This window comes from Microcaecilia unicolor, chromosome 11, assembly GCF_901765095.1.
Source record: "Microcaecilia unicolor chromosome 11, aMicUni1.1, whole genome shotgun sequence".
Lineage (NCBI taxonomy): Eukaryota > Metazoa > Chordata > Amphibia > Gymnophiona > Siphonopidae > Microcaecilia > Microcaecilia unicolor.
In genome coordinates, this window is record NC_044041.1 from 99,880,384 (window position 1) to 99,894,974 (window position 14,591).

The 14,591-nt window shown below is 50.3% G+C and overlaps 1 protein-coding gene across 4 annotated transcripts in view; it reads left to right on the forward strand.

Moving 5' to 3' along the window:
* Positions 1–785: 785 nt before the first annotated feature.
* ZNF414 (zinc finger protein 414) overlaps positions 786–14,591 on the forward strand; it is a 132,207-nt gene continuing 118,401 nt past the window's right edge. For 3 of the 4 annotated variants that reach the window (XM_030218321.1, XM_030218319.1, XM_030218323.1), the window contains exon 1: positions 786–894. Coding sequence is in view for 2 of the 4 variants with exons in the window: in XM_030218319.1 (XP_030074179.1) it covers positions 892–894 (3 nt within the window). In the remaining 2 variants the exon portion in view is untranslated. Of the gene's footprint in view, positions 899–14,591 lie in introns of all 4 variants that reach the window. The other variant, XM_030218320.1, reaches the window with a different exon arrangement.

Sequence of the window (14,591 nt, forward strand, 5' to 3'; positions counted from 1 at the left end):
TCCAAATACATTCTATCTACAAATTATGTTGAAAATGACATCATGTAATTTTTTAAAGAGAACTTTGTTTCCTGTTTTGAACATTGGATGGTTGTACTCAAAACGTTATATCAATAGTATGCCTTCGCTCTTATAGTTCTTTACTATAAATTGTTACTTGAAACAGAATCTTGAAAGCGATGCAACATCCTTTGGATATCTCATCTTGGCCAGATATTCACAAGCAGTTTTGTTAGTAGCCTACTTTTCTGTTAATTATGTTTTTTACATGAAGGTATACATATGATTGTACAATTATAATCACTTATCTTTGATATTCTGATTTCAACAAATTTATTAGCAACAATAACAACAACAACAAAAAACCTCCCTGATCGCTCACACTGGACCTCTCGACTCGAACTTCCTGTTTCACGGAACGTAGTCACGCCCCTTTTAGTCACGCTTGCTGGAACTCTCGCGAAAATTAACTTCCTGTTTCGCAGAATAACATCGTTAATTTTTTGGTCCCGCACTCTATGACTGACGTGAAACTTATTTTCGTTGAGTCACATTCTCTAGGTTTTGTGGGGATTTTTTTGTTTGCGTTTATTTTCGGTCCCACGCGTTGATTCTCTCGCGATACTTCCCCGTCAATCCCGCACAAGCACTTTTGTTGTTTTTTTTTTAGGTCCGTGCGCTGATGCGATATATCTCCAGTTTAGCGGAGTCACGCCCTCCTCCCCCCCCCCCCCCCACAACTTTTGTCCCACGTGCTTAGCTTCTCGCGAGAGTACCATAATAAAATGGCTGCCGCGTCGTTTTCACTTTTCTCCTCCTACTCTTTCACTTCCCCCGCCCCTTCCCCCTAGCTCCTGCGGAACAAAGGCCGGCGCCCGAGTTACTCGTGTCATGGTAGGTGAGCAACTCTTTCAGCTGCCCGCTTACTCATTCGCTCGCTCTTCGAGACTTCTAACTACTTAGGGGGAAATAGATAGATGGGGGGGGGGGGGGGGGGTATCGTAAGAACAGAACGGGACCGGAGGTGGGGAACGGTGGAACTGACTTTCGTAGAAGAAGGAAGAGAAAGGGGCAGGGAACAGGGGCGGGGGAGGTGCTAGAGAAATTGAGGGGAACCTGGGGAAAGGTGAATCGCTCCCTAGACAATTCGTGAACAGTGGCCCGTCAGTGGGTGGGTGTTAAGAGGAGTTACAAGAAGAGATGACTGCCTGGCGGTGCGGCCTAGGAGAACCGTGGCGAGGAGGGAGAAGAATTTCAGGCGGGTGAGGGGGCATGGAATCCCCAGAGATTGGGGATTTGAATCCCCCAGTTGGTTTAGCAATTGCATGTCTTTTGCTTAAAAATAAATCAGTATCCTAAAAGAAGGCCACACTTTCGCAGTTTTCCATTGCTTCATTAGATTAGAGTAGGGGTTTTCACCTCAGTCCTGTGGACACACCAACCCAATCAGTTTATTTTTAATCCACAATGAATATGTGTGTGGTAAATTTGCATACACTATCTCCACTGTATGCAAATCTATCTCGTGTATATTAATTGTAGATGTCCTGTAAATCTGATTGGCTTGGTGTTTCCCAAGGGCTGGGTAAAGAACCACTTGGATTAAAGGATCAGGCCAGTTAGTTTCTCTGATAATGTCCTCCAGATACATCTGTCTTTATTTGGCACCTCTCTCTTCCGATATGTGATTGGTGTATTTATAGTACTGATGAATTTTTAGAGGTGCCTCCTGACTTTTGCATTCTCCACCCCCACATTGTTGTTCGTATTGTGTGTGACTTGATATGTACAACTTAATATTTATCTTGAACAACAAAATCCTGTGAATGATAATCATGGAAGAAAATGTATGCCTGTAAAAGATCATGTACAGTGCAAAATTTTGTTGTGTATGCACATATAACAAGAGATCATATAAGCATAAACCAGTAAACGCTAGTATTCAGTCTATACTGTAATGTCTCCAGTGAGAGGTTTTTAATTGTTTATAAACATTTAAGGCAGTAGCTAGAATCTTGAAACATTTCGAGCATCTGCTTCTTAATGTTTTCAATTCCTCTTATTCCTGATTTTTCTCATTTTTTTAACTGAGAAAAAATATATATATATATTGGGGATCATTTTTGCTGCTTCATATTGATGGTTCTGGTGAATAGTAGCATTTAAAGACCAAAAATAGCCCCTTCCATTCTGCATTGTTTAGAATAGATACATTTTTCCTTTGGTAGAGACACACAAAATGTAAAAGTGCTAACCAGTATTATTGCCATGAGCCATTCTGGACTTTAAGATCATCTTCTAAATCCGGACAGAACTGAAGGCGGACATACTATAGAGTGTGCCTTCCATGATTGCACCCAAATTGTGACATTTCCTTCATGATGTAGTGAGCCTTCAAAGTGATTTAGCTTGATGCAGTAGATTTAATACTTTTTCAGCAACATTTTATTTGTTAGTGTTTATAGTAATTGCTTGCTATGTTGTGTTATGCATGTGTGTTTTTATATATGTATATTTTTTAATGGGTTTTGCTTTAATGAAATTTTTGTTGTTTTTATAGACCTTTGTTCATCTCATTTGAGCTGTTTGAGGATGTGATTTATAAATCAATAGATAATACCAGCTCATCTCTTGTCCATGTCTTCTTGCTGATCTCTTTCTATCCCAACCATTCGCAAAATCAGTGTTGGCCTTGCCATGCTTTCTAAGGATATGTTTAAAATTTTCGCTTCTCCATGCTTTTAAATTTTTCTTTTGGACAGAGGTATGCATTTCTAGCTCTGCTACTTGCTTTACAAGATTTCCTTTTCTTTCTCCACTCTTCAGCTGTCTGTGCTATATATCTATATATATATATCTACTATAATAAAAAGTACCCTCAACGTTCTGAAGCTGACTCCGTGGCTTCAGTGAAGGGTTCGTAAGTGTGTCATCGACTTCGACTCACCATCTCTCTCTTCCCCGCCCTCGCATCAAAACGTGATGACGTCGAGGGAGGTAATCAGAAGGCAGGACTGAGGGAACAAACTCACCAGCGGGGTGGCTGGAGTGGGGAGCAGGGGAGACAGGAGAATCGCTGGACGGCTCGGGGGGGGGGGCAGGGGATATCGCTGGGGGGGCAGGGGAGACGAAAATAGCTGGGTGGCTGGAGGGGGGGCACTCACCTCCAACGTTCTGAGAGAGCATTATCGCTGGGTGGCTGGATTATCGCTGGGTGGCTGGAGGGGGGCAGGGGAGACAGGAGAATCACTGGATGGCTTGAGGGGGGGCAGGGGATAGCGGATAATCGCTGGGTGGCTGGAGGGGGGCAGGGGAGACAGGACATTCCTTGTCATCAAGCAGATGAAGCCATTACATATGGGTTGTGTCCATCAACCAGCAGGGGGAGATAGAGAGCACTCAACTTTTCACATTGCCTCATGGCCATCTAGCTCCACTGCCTCTTCAGTATTCTCCATCTCCCCAAGCAGGGTGGCTGCAGCTTCTTCGAGCTCCATCAAAAATCTGCCTGGGGGTGGCTACTGGCTTGCCAGTTGTTAGCCGGGGTGTTAGAGGCTATAGCAGCTTCACTTTGAAGGCACATAGGTCAGCCCTTTCCCTGCCTTACCCATGCCCCCGTGGATGTGGACATATTAGCTTGCTTTTCCCTGTCCTTTCCCACTCAGTGGATGCAGGCACATAGGTTCGCCTTTCCCTGCCTTTCCCACGTATCTGAGCCTCCGGAGTGATTTTATTTACCTCTTTTTGCCTCTGCTTTCCTCGCAGCGTTAAAAAAAAAAAAAAAGTTGCGTCGCGCTTTAGCGCAGCGATCTTGGAAAAGAGGTTTTTTTCTTGAGATTCTTCTGCAGGACCGGAGCTGTGATACCCGGTCTAGTGAGGTAAGAGTGTTTTCTGACTCCTCCGGGGTGGGCCCGCAATCGGGACGTTTTTGGCGCGAACCGCCATTTTGAGTTTTACTGCCGTTTTCGGCGATGGCTGCGGAGACTGTAAAGCACTGTTCTAACTGTGGTAAGCGCAGTTCAGCAGTGGGGCTCTGTAAATCGTGCTGTACAGACAGTAGAGCTGGCCCGAGCATGGCGAGCGGCGATCTTTCGCGCTATGAGCTGGCAGCAGACGCCATTTTGGATTTTCCACATGGCGCGGCCTCCGTTGCGACGGAGAGCCCTGAATCCGGGGGGGGTCCTCTGAGTGAGGCTAATAATAGAGCTGATAGCCCTGGGCAGTATCTGGGCGGTCAGGGAGCGGTTTGCTCCCCTGATTTTGTTTTAATGCTGCATAAGGCATACATGCTTAAAAGAGCTCTTCCACAGGGATCTTCGGAACCTCTGCCTCCCCCCCCCCCCCCCCCCCCCCCCGGTGGATCCTGGCCTTTTGGAGTTGGCTTTGCCTGTTTCTTATCCTCCTGATAAACGCAGAAGGGATAATTCCCCTTCTGAGTGTGGCGCACCTCCGCCCCCCCCCCCCCCCCCCGTGGTCAGGCTATGAGGATTCTGAGGGGTCTGGCAGAGCTTCTTGGTCTGAGGAGCCAGAGTCGGGTGCAGAATTGCAACAGGATCTTGATGATCTGTCTGCGGTGAGGATTTTACACCGCGAGGAGCTGCCAGCGCTTATTTCAGATGCCTTACAAGCCCTCTCGATTGAAGATCCTGGGAGTGGCACAGCCTCCTCTGTTAATCCAAGGATGGCTAGTACCAGAAAGCCTGCTTGAGCCTTTCCTTTGCATGACTCCATCCAAGAGCTTATTTCGGCTCAATGGGCTGACCCCGAGGGACCTTTGAAGGTTGCCAGGGCTATGGGGCAATTATACCCTCTGAGCGAGGAACATTTGGCTCGCTTTGCAATGCCTAAAGTGGATGCCCTGGTCACGGCTGTGACAAAGAGAACTACCCTCTTACAGACCTCGATTCCATGAAGCTAGAAGGTACAGCCCGGGGCGTGCTGCTGGGTTCACTTCTCGTGCCCGCTTTCAGTAGAGAAACTCCTTTCGCTCGGACAAACGTTCCGCAGCTGCCGGTTCTAGGCCTGGAGTTCAGGGGTGACCCTCTCAATGATGGTGCGCCGGCCCCCTCCTCACTTCCTGTCATCTCCGCAGATCAGTGGGACCTGATCAGAGACGGATACCGAATAGAATTCGTGCCCCGGTGAGAGACGTGTTTGTGGAGTCCTGATGCGGTTCTGCCACCAAACGGACTGCGGTAGAGGAGACTTTGCACAGTCTGTGCCAGATAGGGGCTTTGCCCCGGTGCCTCCCGCCGAACAAGGTCTAGGCCGCTTTTTCATATGGAAACCCTGCGCTCCGTCATTGCGGCGGTACAGCCAGGAGAGTTTCTCATGTCTGGACCTGAAAGAAGCTTACTTGCACATACCAATTTGGCCCCCGCACCAGATGTTTCTGCGGTTTGCGGTGTTGGGGAAAACATTTTCAGTTTCGGGCCTTGCCTTTTGGCCTCGCTACAGCTCCACGAACCTTCTCCAAGGTAATGGTGGTAGTAGCTGCTTTTCTCAGGCGAGAGGGTATCCGGGTTCACCCGTACCTAGACGACTGGCTCATCAGAGCAGACTCAGAAAAAGAGTCATCTAACTACAGCCAGAGTGGTTTCAGTCCTTCAATCTCTGGGTTGGGTCGTCAATATGGCCAAAAGTTACCTGCCCCCCCTCGCAATCTCTAGAATATTTGGGGGCCAGGTTCAACACAGCCTCGGGCTATATGTTTCTTCCCGAGCAAAGGCGTGCAAGCTTCAGAATCAGGTCCGTCTGCTCCTGAGGATGCCCCGCCCGCGAGCTTGGGACATTGTCCAGCTGTTGGGATCGATGACGGCCACCTTGGAAGTGTTGCCATGGGCGAGAGCGCACCTGAGACCTCTACAGTATTCTCTACTTCAACGATGGTCTCCAGTATCTCAGGATTATCAGTGCAGACTTTCTTGGCTCCCTGCGGCCCGCCTCAGTATGGAGTGGTGGCTCTCGGACAGCATGTTGAGGCGGGGAATGCCGCTGGCGCTCCCCGATTGGTGCCTAGTGGTGACAGATGCCAGTCTGAAGGGCTGGGGCGCACATTGCCAGGGGAAGCATGCCCAGGGTCTGTGGACGCCCGAGTCGGAGTGGTCTATCAACCGCCTGGAGTTGAAAGCGGTGTTTCTGGCTCTTCTGGCCTTTCAAGTGACCCTGGAAAGATTGGCTGTCCGAATGATGTCGGACAACACGACAGCAGTGGCCTACATAAATCGACAAGGCGGAACTCAGTGAAGAGCTCTAGCCGCGCAGGCCGAACAAATTTGCCACTGGGCCGAGCTGCATCTACAGTCCCCGTCAGCAGCTCACATTGCAGGTCATAGCAACGTGCAAGCCGACTATCTAAGCAGGCATCAGATCGATCCAGCGGAGTGGGAACTAGCAGACGATGTATTCCTGCAGATATGTGCCAAATGGGGCAAGCCAGTGGTGGATCTTATGGCGACCAGTTCCAATGCCAAAGTCCTGTGCTTGCTGTATGTCTTTCCTCCGTGGCCCTTGATAGGGCGAGTGCTCCTGCGGATTCGGCTGCATCCAGGAGAAGTGCTCATCGCCCCGGATTGGCCCAGGAGGCCTTGGTATGCGGACCTCGGACAGATGCTGTTGGAGGCTCCTTTTCCATTACCTCTGGTTCCGCACCTGTTGTCACAGGGTCCGGTGGCCATGGAGGTCGCCTGCCGTTTTGGTCTTATGGCTTGGCGATTGAGAGGGCGCAATTGAGAGACAAAGGCTATTCAAATAAGGTAATTCCACTCTCCTTCAGGCCCTTAAGCGCTCCACTTCCATGGCTTATGCCAGCATTTGACGCCAGTTTGAAGTCTGGTGTGTTTCAAGAGCGCTTTGTCCGTTGCGGGCTCCTGTCTCACCGATTCTGGACTTTTTGCAGGATGGTGTACACAAAGGCTTGGCCTATAATTCCCTGCGGGTGCAAGTGGCAGCATTGGCCTCCCTGCGTGGCAAGGTTGAAGACGTGTCCTTAGCTGCTCATCCAGATGTGGCACGGTTTATTAGAGGGGTGCTTCGGCTCTGTCCTCCCGTGCGGGCACCTTGTCCAGCTTGGAACCTGGGGTTAGTATTGAAGGCCCTTCAGGGGGCTCCCTTTGAACCGCTTCGGCGTGTTTCAGAGAAAGATTTGACACTGAAGGCTGTCTTTTTAGTGGCCATTACCTCGGTGAGACGGGTGTCAGCTCCAGGCGCTGTTCTGTAGAGACCCTTTTCTGCAATTCTCAGAGTCAGGGGTCACGGTTCGGACCGTGCCTTCCTTCATGCCTAAGGTGGTTTCAGCGTTTCACCTAAACCAGCCTGTTTTTCTTCCCTCCTTTGTTGAGGAGGAGTTTCCAGATTCATTTGGGCAGTTGCACCTTTAGGACATGCGCAGGACTCTGTTGCAGTATCTGCGAATTACAAATTCTTTCAGGACCTCTGATCATCTTTTTGTGCTGTTTGCAGGTCCTCGCAGAGGGTCCTCAGCGTCTAAAGCCACTATTGCCCGTTGGCTCAAAGAAGCTATCTTTTCAGCATATTTACTGTCTGGCTGGGCTCCGCCTGCAGCCTTTAAGGCACACTCCATAAGAGCGATTTCCTCTTCCTCGGCGGAAACTGGAGCACTATCTCTTCATGAGATTTGCAGTGCTGCAACATGGGCTTCTAAGCTCTCTTTTGCCCGACATTACAGGCTGGATGTGGCTGCCAGGAGGGATGCGCGTTTTGGAGCACAGGTGCTAGCGCTTGGTGTGGCTTGTTCCCACCCTATTTAGGGATTGCTTTGTTACATCCCATACGTAATGGCTTCATCTGCTTGATGACAAGGAAGGGAAAATTAGGTTCTTACCTTGGTAATTTTCTTTCCTTTAGTCATAGCAGATGAAGCCATGAGCCCTCCCTGTATGATTGTTTGTATTGCAGTGATTCTGATTTCAGGTGCTGTTCTTGTTTCCTGAAGTTATATTCCTTCCTTGGGGAGTCGGAAAACAGTCTTCAGGATTCTTGTTACAGTTATAGGAGGATGAGTTCATTCCCTCCAGTTCATGTTTTGGGAGGATGAGTTTATTCCCTCCAGGAGGATGAGTTCATGCCCTTGTTAAGGGGCCATCGTTCGCTGTGAGGAAAGTTCATGTTATTCCCATTATGGTTTGCCATACTGCTTTGGAAGCTTCAAATACTGAAGAGGCAGTGGAGCTAGCTGGCCATGAGGCACTGTGAAAAGTTGAGTGCTCTCTATCTCCCCCTGCTGGTTGATGGACACAACCCATACGTAATGGCTTCATCTGCTATGACTAAAGGAAAGAAAATTACCAAGGTAAGAACCTAATTTTCCCATCACACACACTCTCTCTCACAGACACATTCGCACCCAGTCTCACTCTTCTCTGTCACACATACACTCGCACGGTGCTGCCAACCACGCAGAGGGGGGAGAGGCAGTGTGTCCTGAGACCACAGGGGGGGGGGGGGGGGGAGGTATCTCTGTCACACACACACTCTCTCACAGTTAGTGTCTTTCTCTCACTCAGTCTCTCAGACTATGTCTCACACTGTATCACATTCACTCTGTGTCACACTGTCTCTCTCACACACTCGGTCTCATAGAGAGTCTGTGTATCGCACACATACTCTCACACTGTCTCAAACACTCTCACACTCAGTGTCTCACATACGCACTCGCACACACTCTTTCTCACACACACACACTCGCATCCAGACTCAATCTGTCTGTCACACACACACTCGCACATTCACTCTCTCTGTCTCACGCACACACTCTCAAACATACACACTCCGAGGAAAACTTTGCTAGCGCCCGCTTCATTTGTGTCAGAAACGGGCCTTATTTACTAGTGTGTGTGTGCGCTTATGCCGAAATACAGCCTGTGTAAAATTCTGCTATCCCTGTTCTAGAGGCCCTTGGTGCGTGTTTGTTTTTTGCTGGTATTATAACCCCTGGTGCCCTAATAAGACTCCTTGATTTGTTACTCACGTGTGGGAATTGTCACTCCCTCTGCTCCTCGAGGTGTGGATCACTTGCACTGTTAGGGCATCTGAGTCCACCCATGCCTGGATGATTTGTTGGTTCAGGCTGCCCTGGCTACAGATTCCAGGTTGGTGATCTCTCATTGCGCTGCTGGAGAGTCTGGGCTTAGGTGGTGAATTGAAGCAAGAGACATCTCATCTCAGGTGCTGGAGTACCTGAGGATCCACTTCAATACAGCTTGGGGGGTGGGGGGGGTTCCTTCTGGAGGCGCCCATGGTCAAACTGCTGGAGCAAAGGCTTTATAGCCTTCCAGATCCAAGAGACGATTTGGGACTACGTTGAACTGCTGGGCTCCGTGGTGACAACTCTATAAATTGTTCCGTGGGCAAAGGCACACATGTGTCCTCTTCAAACAACCTTGTCTCACTGGTCCCTAGTTTCTCAGGAATTCATTTGATGGCTTCCTCTGCAAGCCTCAATGAGGCGCAGTTTGGACACTGAGACTCCCTCGGGCACCTCCAGGGTGTTCCTTTGGACCCTCCGGATTAGGTGGTGGTAACTACAGATGCCACTCTCAGTGTCTGGAGAGGCCGCTGTCAGATCAGGTGGCACATAGGACTAGGTTCTCACTGGAGGCCTCATGGTCCATCAGTGTTCAGGAAACTGGCAATTTTCCTTGCCTTGCTGGGGTTTCTTCCCTTGATAAAGGGAAAGGCAGTTCAGATGATATCAGATAATGCCATGGTGGTGGCTTATATCAACAAGCAGGCATGAAGAGCCAGGCAGTGGCCCTGGAGGTGGGTGTCCACTATTGCTGTACGAAAGTTCACCTGGTGGCATTCTTGGCAGTTCACATTGCCAGTAAAGACTATGTCCAGATGGACTTTGTTGTTCCCTGTGGATCCAGGAGAGTGGGAGCTGGGGCAGGAGGCCATTCAGCTCATTCTAGAAAGGTGGGGACAGTGGGCATTTGACATCATCCATGCCGCAATGTCGGATAAACAGGCCGATACCTTGGCCCGAGTCTCCGCTGTGATGTCAGGTGTGGAGAGGTATAGCTGGGTGTCATCAGCATAAAGATGATACTGAAAACCATGAGACGAGATCAGCGAGCCCAGGGAAGAGGTGTAGATTGAGAAGAGAAGGGGTCCAAGGACAGATCCCTGGGGAACTCCAACAGATAGTGGGATGGGAGTGGAGGAAGATCCATGGGAGTGTACCCTGAAGGTGCGGTGGGAGAAGTAAGAGGAAAACCAGGAGAGGACAGGGCCTTGGAACCCAAAAGAGGACAGCGTGGCAAGAAGTAAATCATGATTGACAGTGTCAAACGCGGCGGAAAGATCGATGAGGATGGAGTAGTGACCTCTGGATTTGGCCAGGAGCAGGTCATTGCAAACTTTAGAGAGTGCCGTTTCAGTCGAGTGCAGAGGGCGAAAACCGGATTGAAGTGGATCGAGGATGGCATGCGAGGAGAGAAAATCAAGGCAGCGGCTATGAACGGCGTGCTCAAGTATTTTGGAAAGGAAGGATAAAAGAGAGATGGGGCGGTAGTTGGAGGGGCAGGTAGGGTCAAGTGAAGGTTTTTTTAAGGAGAGGTGTGACAACGGCGTGCTTGAAGGTGTCAGGGACAGTTGCAGTGGAGAGAGAGAGGTTGAGGATGCGACAGATGGCGGGGTGACAGTATGGGAGATGGTGTTGAGTAGGTTGGTGGGGATGAGATTAGAGGAACAGGTGGTGCATTTCGAGGAGGAAAGAAGGCGGGAAGTTTCATCCTTGGTGATCTCAGGAAAAGAGGAGAAAGAGACCTGGGTAGGTTGGATGAGGGAGAGGGTTAAAGGGTGAAGAGGAGGTGGTGGCTTGGTCGTGAACTCAAGGTTGATCTTTTGCACTTTGTCGCGGAAATAGTCGGCCAGTGATTGAGGAGAGAGAGAAGGGGGAGTAGGAGCGGGGGGGGGCACTTTTAGGAGGGAGTTAAAGGTGGTGAAGAGACGACGAGGGTTGGAGCTGAGAGAATTGGTCAATTGGGTGTAATAGTCCTGTTTTGCACGGAATAGGGAAGAGTGGAGGGAGGATAGCATGAATTTGTTGTGGAGGAAGTCTGAAAGGGTACGAGATTTCCTCCAGAGGCGCTCAGCGGATCGGGTGCAGGAGCGAAGGTAACGGATGCAAGGAGTCAGCCAGGGCTGGGGATTGGTGTGTTTTGTGGGACGGGAGATGGATGGTGCGAGGGTATCCAAAGCAGAGGAGAGAGCGGTATTGTAAGCGGAGACCGCTTTGTCGACAGTTGCGGAGGACGTGATGGAGGGGAGGAGATTAGAGATAGTAGATGATAAGGTGGAGGGGTCAATAGCCTGGAGGTTCCTGGAGGTGGTGGTTAAAGTTGGACGGGGTGGAGGGGGGGTGGTGAAGAAGTGTGAATGTGATCAGGTGATGGTCGGAGAGAGGAAGAGCTGAGACGTGGAAATTGGAGGGTGAGCCGGAGGAGGAGAGGACGAGGTCAAGACAATGGCCGTCACGGTGAGTAAGGGTGGTGGAGCACAGCTGGAGGTTGAAGGAGGATGTTAGGGTGAGGAACTTAGAAGCATGAGGGTTGGATAGGTCATCAGCATGTACGTTAAAGTCTCCGAGAATGAGGGATGGAGATGAGGGGTCAAGAAAGACAGAGAGCCAAGCATCAAAGTCGGTAAGGAAGGAAGGGAAGGCTTTATCAGGGGGGCGGTAAATGACTGCCACTCTGAGTGGTAGTGGGTAGAATAGCCGGATGGAATGGGCTTCAAAGGATGAGAAGCAGTGAGACTGCGGAAGGTGGAGGGGTTGGAAACTACAGGAGGGTGAGAGTAGTAGCCCAACACCTCCGCCGCGGCCTACTGGGCGGGGCGTTTGGGAGAAGAGAGAGCCTCCATGGCAGAGGGCTGCAACTGAGGCAGAGTCTTCCGGGGAGATCCAGGTTTCTGTTAGGGCGAGCAGTTGAAGGGAGCGAGAGATAAAGAGATTGTGGGTGAGAGACAGTTTGTTGCAGACTGAGTGGGCATTCCACAAAGCGCATGAGAAGGGGAGGGAGGAGGGGGGAAGGAGGGGAATAGAGACGAGATTGGAGACATCCCGGGATTGTTCGCAGGAATAGGACGGGGACAGGTGAGGGGGACCTGGATTAGGGTTAATGTCTCGCGGATAGCAGGAGGAGGAGCAAGAGAGTGCGGAGGAGGGTGGGGGAGGTCGGACGACGAAGACGGGGTGTACTTAGGAGGAAAGGGGATGGGTTAATGGCAGGAAGGAAGTGCCAAAGGTTGAGAGCTAGGAGGGATGGTGAGGGATGGAGGTGAATAGGGTATTGCGGTGGCGGGCAGGGTGGGAGGGCAGCGGGTAGTTCTAATGGTAGACAGTGGGAGTGGGGGGGAAAGAAGGTTAGGAAGGGACAGGGCAAGGAAGAGAACATGGACAGGGGCCATAGGTGGTGACTGAGGTGTAACAGGTGACTGTATAGTGACTGAGGTGTTAAGCAGTTAACAAGTGTTAATGGGTGACTATGTAATGATTGAGGTGTTAAGCAGATAGGGCTTGACGCTAGGTTTTGGGTTGGCGATTAGGTAAGTCAATGGCTGATAAGCTAGCAGGCAGGTAGGTAAGTCAATGGCTGAGAGGCTCGCAAGCAGGCAGGCAGGTTACTCGATTTGTTAACAGGCAGATGGATTGGAGCAAGCCGGAACAAGCTGAAGCAAGCAGGAACAAGCCGCAACAGATGGACAGGCTGGAACAAGCAGGAACAGATGAACTGTGTCAGGATGAGCAGACGGACAAGCTGGGATCAGGAAGATTGGAACGAGCTGCGATCAGGAAGACTGGAACGAGCTGGAACACGCTGGAGCAGAAGAATCGGAGTAAGCAAGGAGAGGCTGGGTCAGGCAGGCTGGAACACACTGGAGCCGATGGACAGCAGGGGGAAGGCTGGATCGGCGGCTGGAACTAGCTGGACACGCTGGATCCGGTGGACTGGGGCAAGCCGGAAGAAGCTGAATCAGGCGGACTGGAACACACTGGAGCCGATAGACTGGAAGGATCAGGCGGGCTGGAACAAGCTGGGCTCAGGAGAACTGGAACGAGCTGGAACACGCTGGCTGGATCAGGCGGGCTGGAGCCGATGGGCTGGAACACGCTGGAGCCGATGGACTGGAACAAGCGGGGGAAGCTGGGTCAGGTGAACTGGAACAAGCTTGAACACGCTGGAGCGGATTGACTGGAGCAAGCAGGGAGAAGCTGGATCAAACAAAAGTTCAGGTTTTCATCATTGATGGAGGCTGCTATGGAGAGTGATGCAGGAGATCCTTGCTGGAACAGAAGGTTTCTTTGTAGGTTTGCTGTCTGATGGAGCTTGAAGCAGTTTCTTTTAAGGTGGATGTGATGTCCAGCTTGAGAAGTCAGGATTCCAGGAGATACTAGCTTGCTTTTAGTTTTAATCAATTCAGGGCAGCGGCGACTAGGACAGGAGCATCAGGAACAGCCAGGAAGAGCTCTCCTTCTAAAAAAAGGCAGCAACTCAAGGGCTAGATTCCTGTTGAGGGGCCATTGTACATCTTCCCACCATGGCCTCTAATATGCAGGCTCTTGTGCAGGACTGTGCATTTCCCTTATTAAGTATTCCAGATTGGCCTTGCATGCCATGCTATGGCGAACCTGGTCTGGCTGTTGGTGGCCAATTGGCCACCCCTTCCCAGGGGTCACAGCATGCTTTGACAGAGCCAATGAAAGATCCGGATCCCTTCTGGCTTATGGTATGGCCCTTGAGAAGTGAGGCCTAGTGTGACATGGTTTCTTAATCCTACTTAAAGCCAGTAAGTCCTCTACATCCCTGATTTGTGTCCACATATGGCAGGTGTTCGAGTCCTGTTGTGCTTAGTGTTCGTTGACTCCCTCAGAGTTCCAATATTCTTGGCTTTTTGCTGCAGGGATTTGACTGGGGTCTGGTGCTTAACTCTCTCAAGGTTTAGCTGGTGGTCCTTTATAGCTTTTTGATTAGGATTCTAGGGGTCTATGCTATGCTGGGGATATTGAACAACGCCCTTCAGTAATCGTGCACAAGTCTTCTTGTGTGGCCTTTTGGGATCTGAATTTGGTGCTTTCTGTGCTCTCAGGGACTCCATTCAAGCCCCTCAGGTGGGTCTCGGGTAAGGGCCATACCATGAAGGCAGTCTTTAGGGTCGCGATCACTTCGTCCTGGAGGGTTTCAGTGTCAGGCTGTTTTTTGCATGGGCCCTTACCTTTGCTTTTCGGAGGATTCAGTGACTCTTCACACTGTTGCTTCTTTTCAGTCCAAAGTGATTTCTCTGTTTTGTGTGAAATCAGGAGGTGTGTTTACCCCCCCCCCCCCCCCCCCTCTTTTGTGGAGAGAAACTTGGACATTTCAACACAAAGTCTCTATAAGCTGGACATCTGTAAGGTTCTTATCTGTTATTTGCAGGTGATGAGCAAGTCTCATCTCTTGGACCCACTGAGTCTGCTTAGGTTCCTCCTGCTTTTTTAGGATGGTATGGCCCAGATGACTAGCAAGGAAAAAGTTTATGGCATACCTGTTAATTTCTTTTCCTTCAGTCGGGTTGTACCGTCCTGTGAG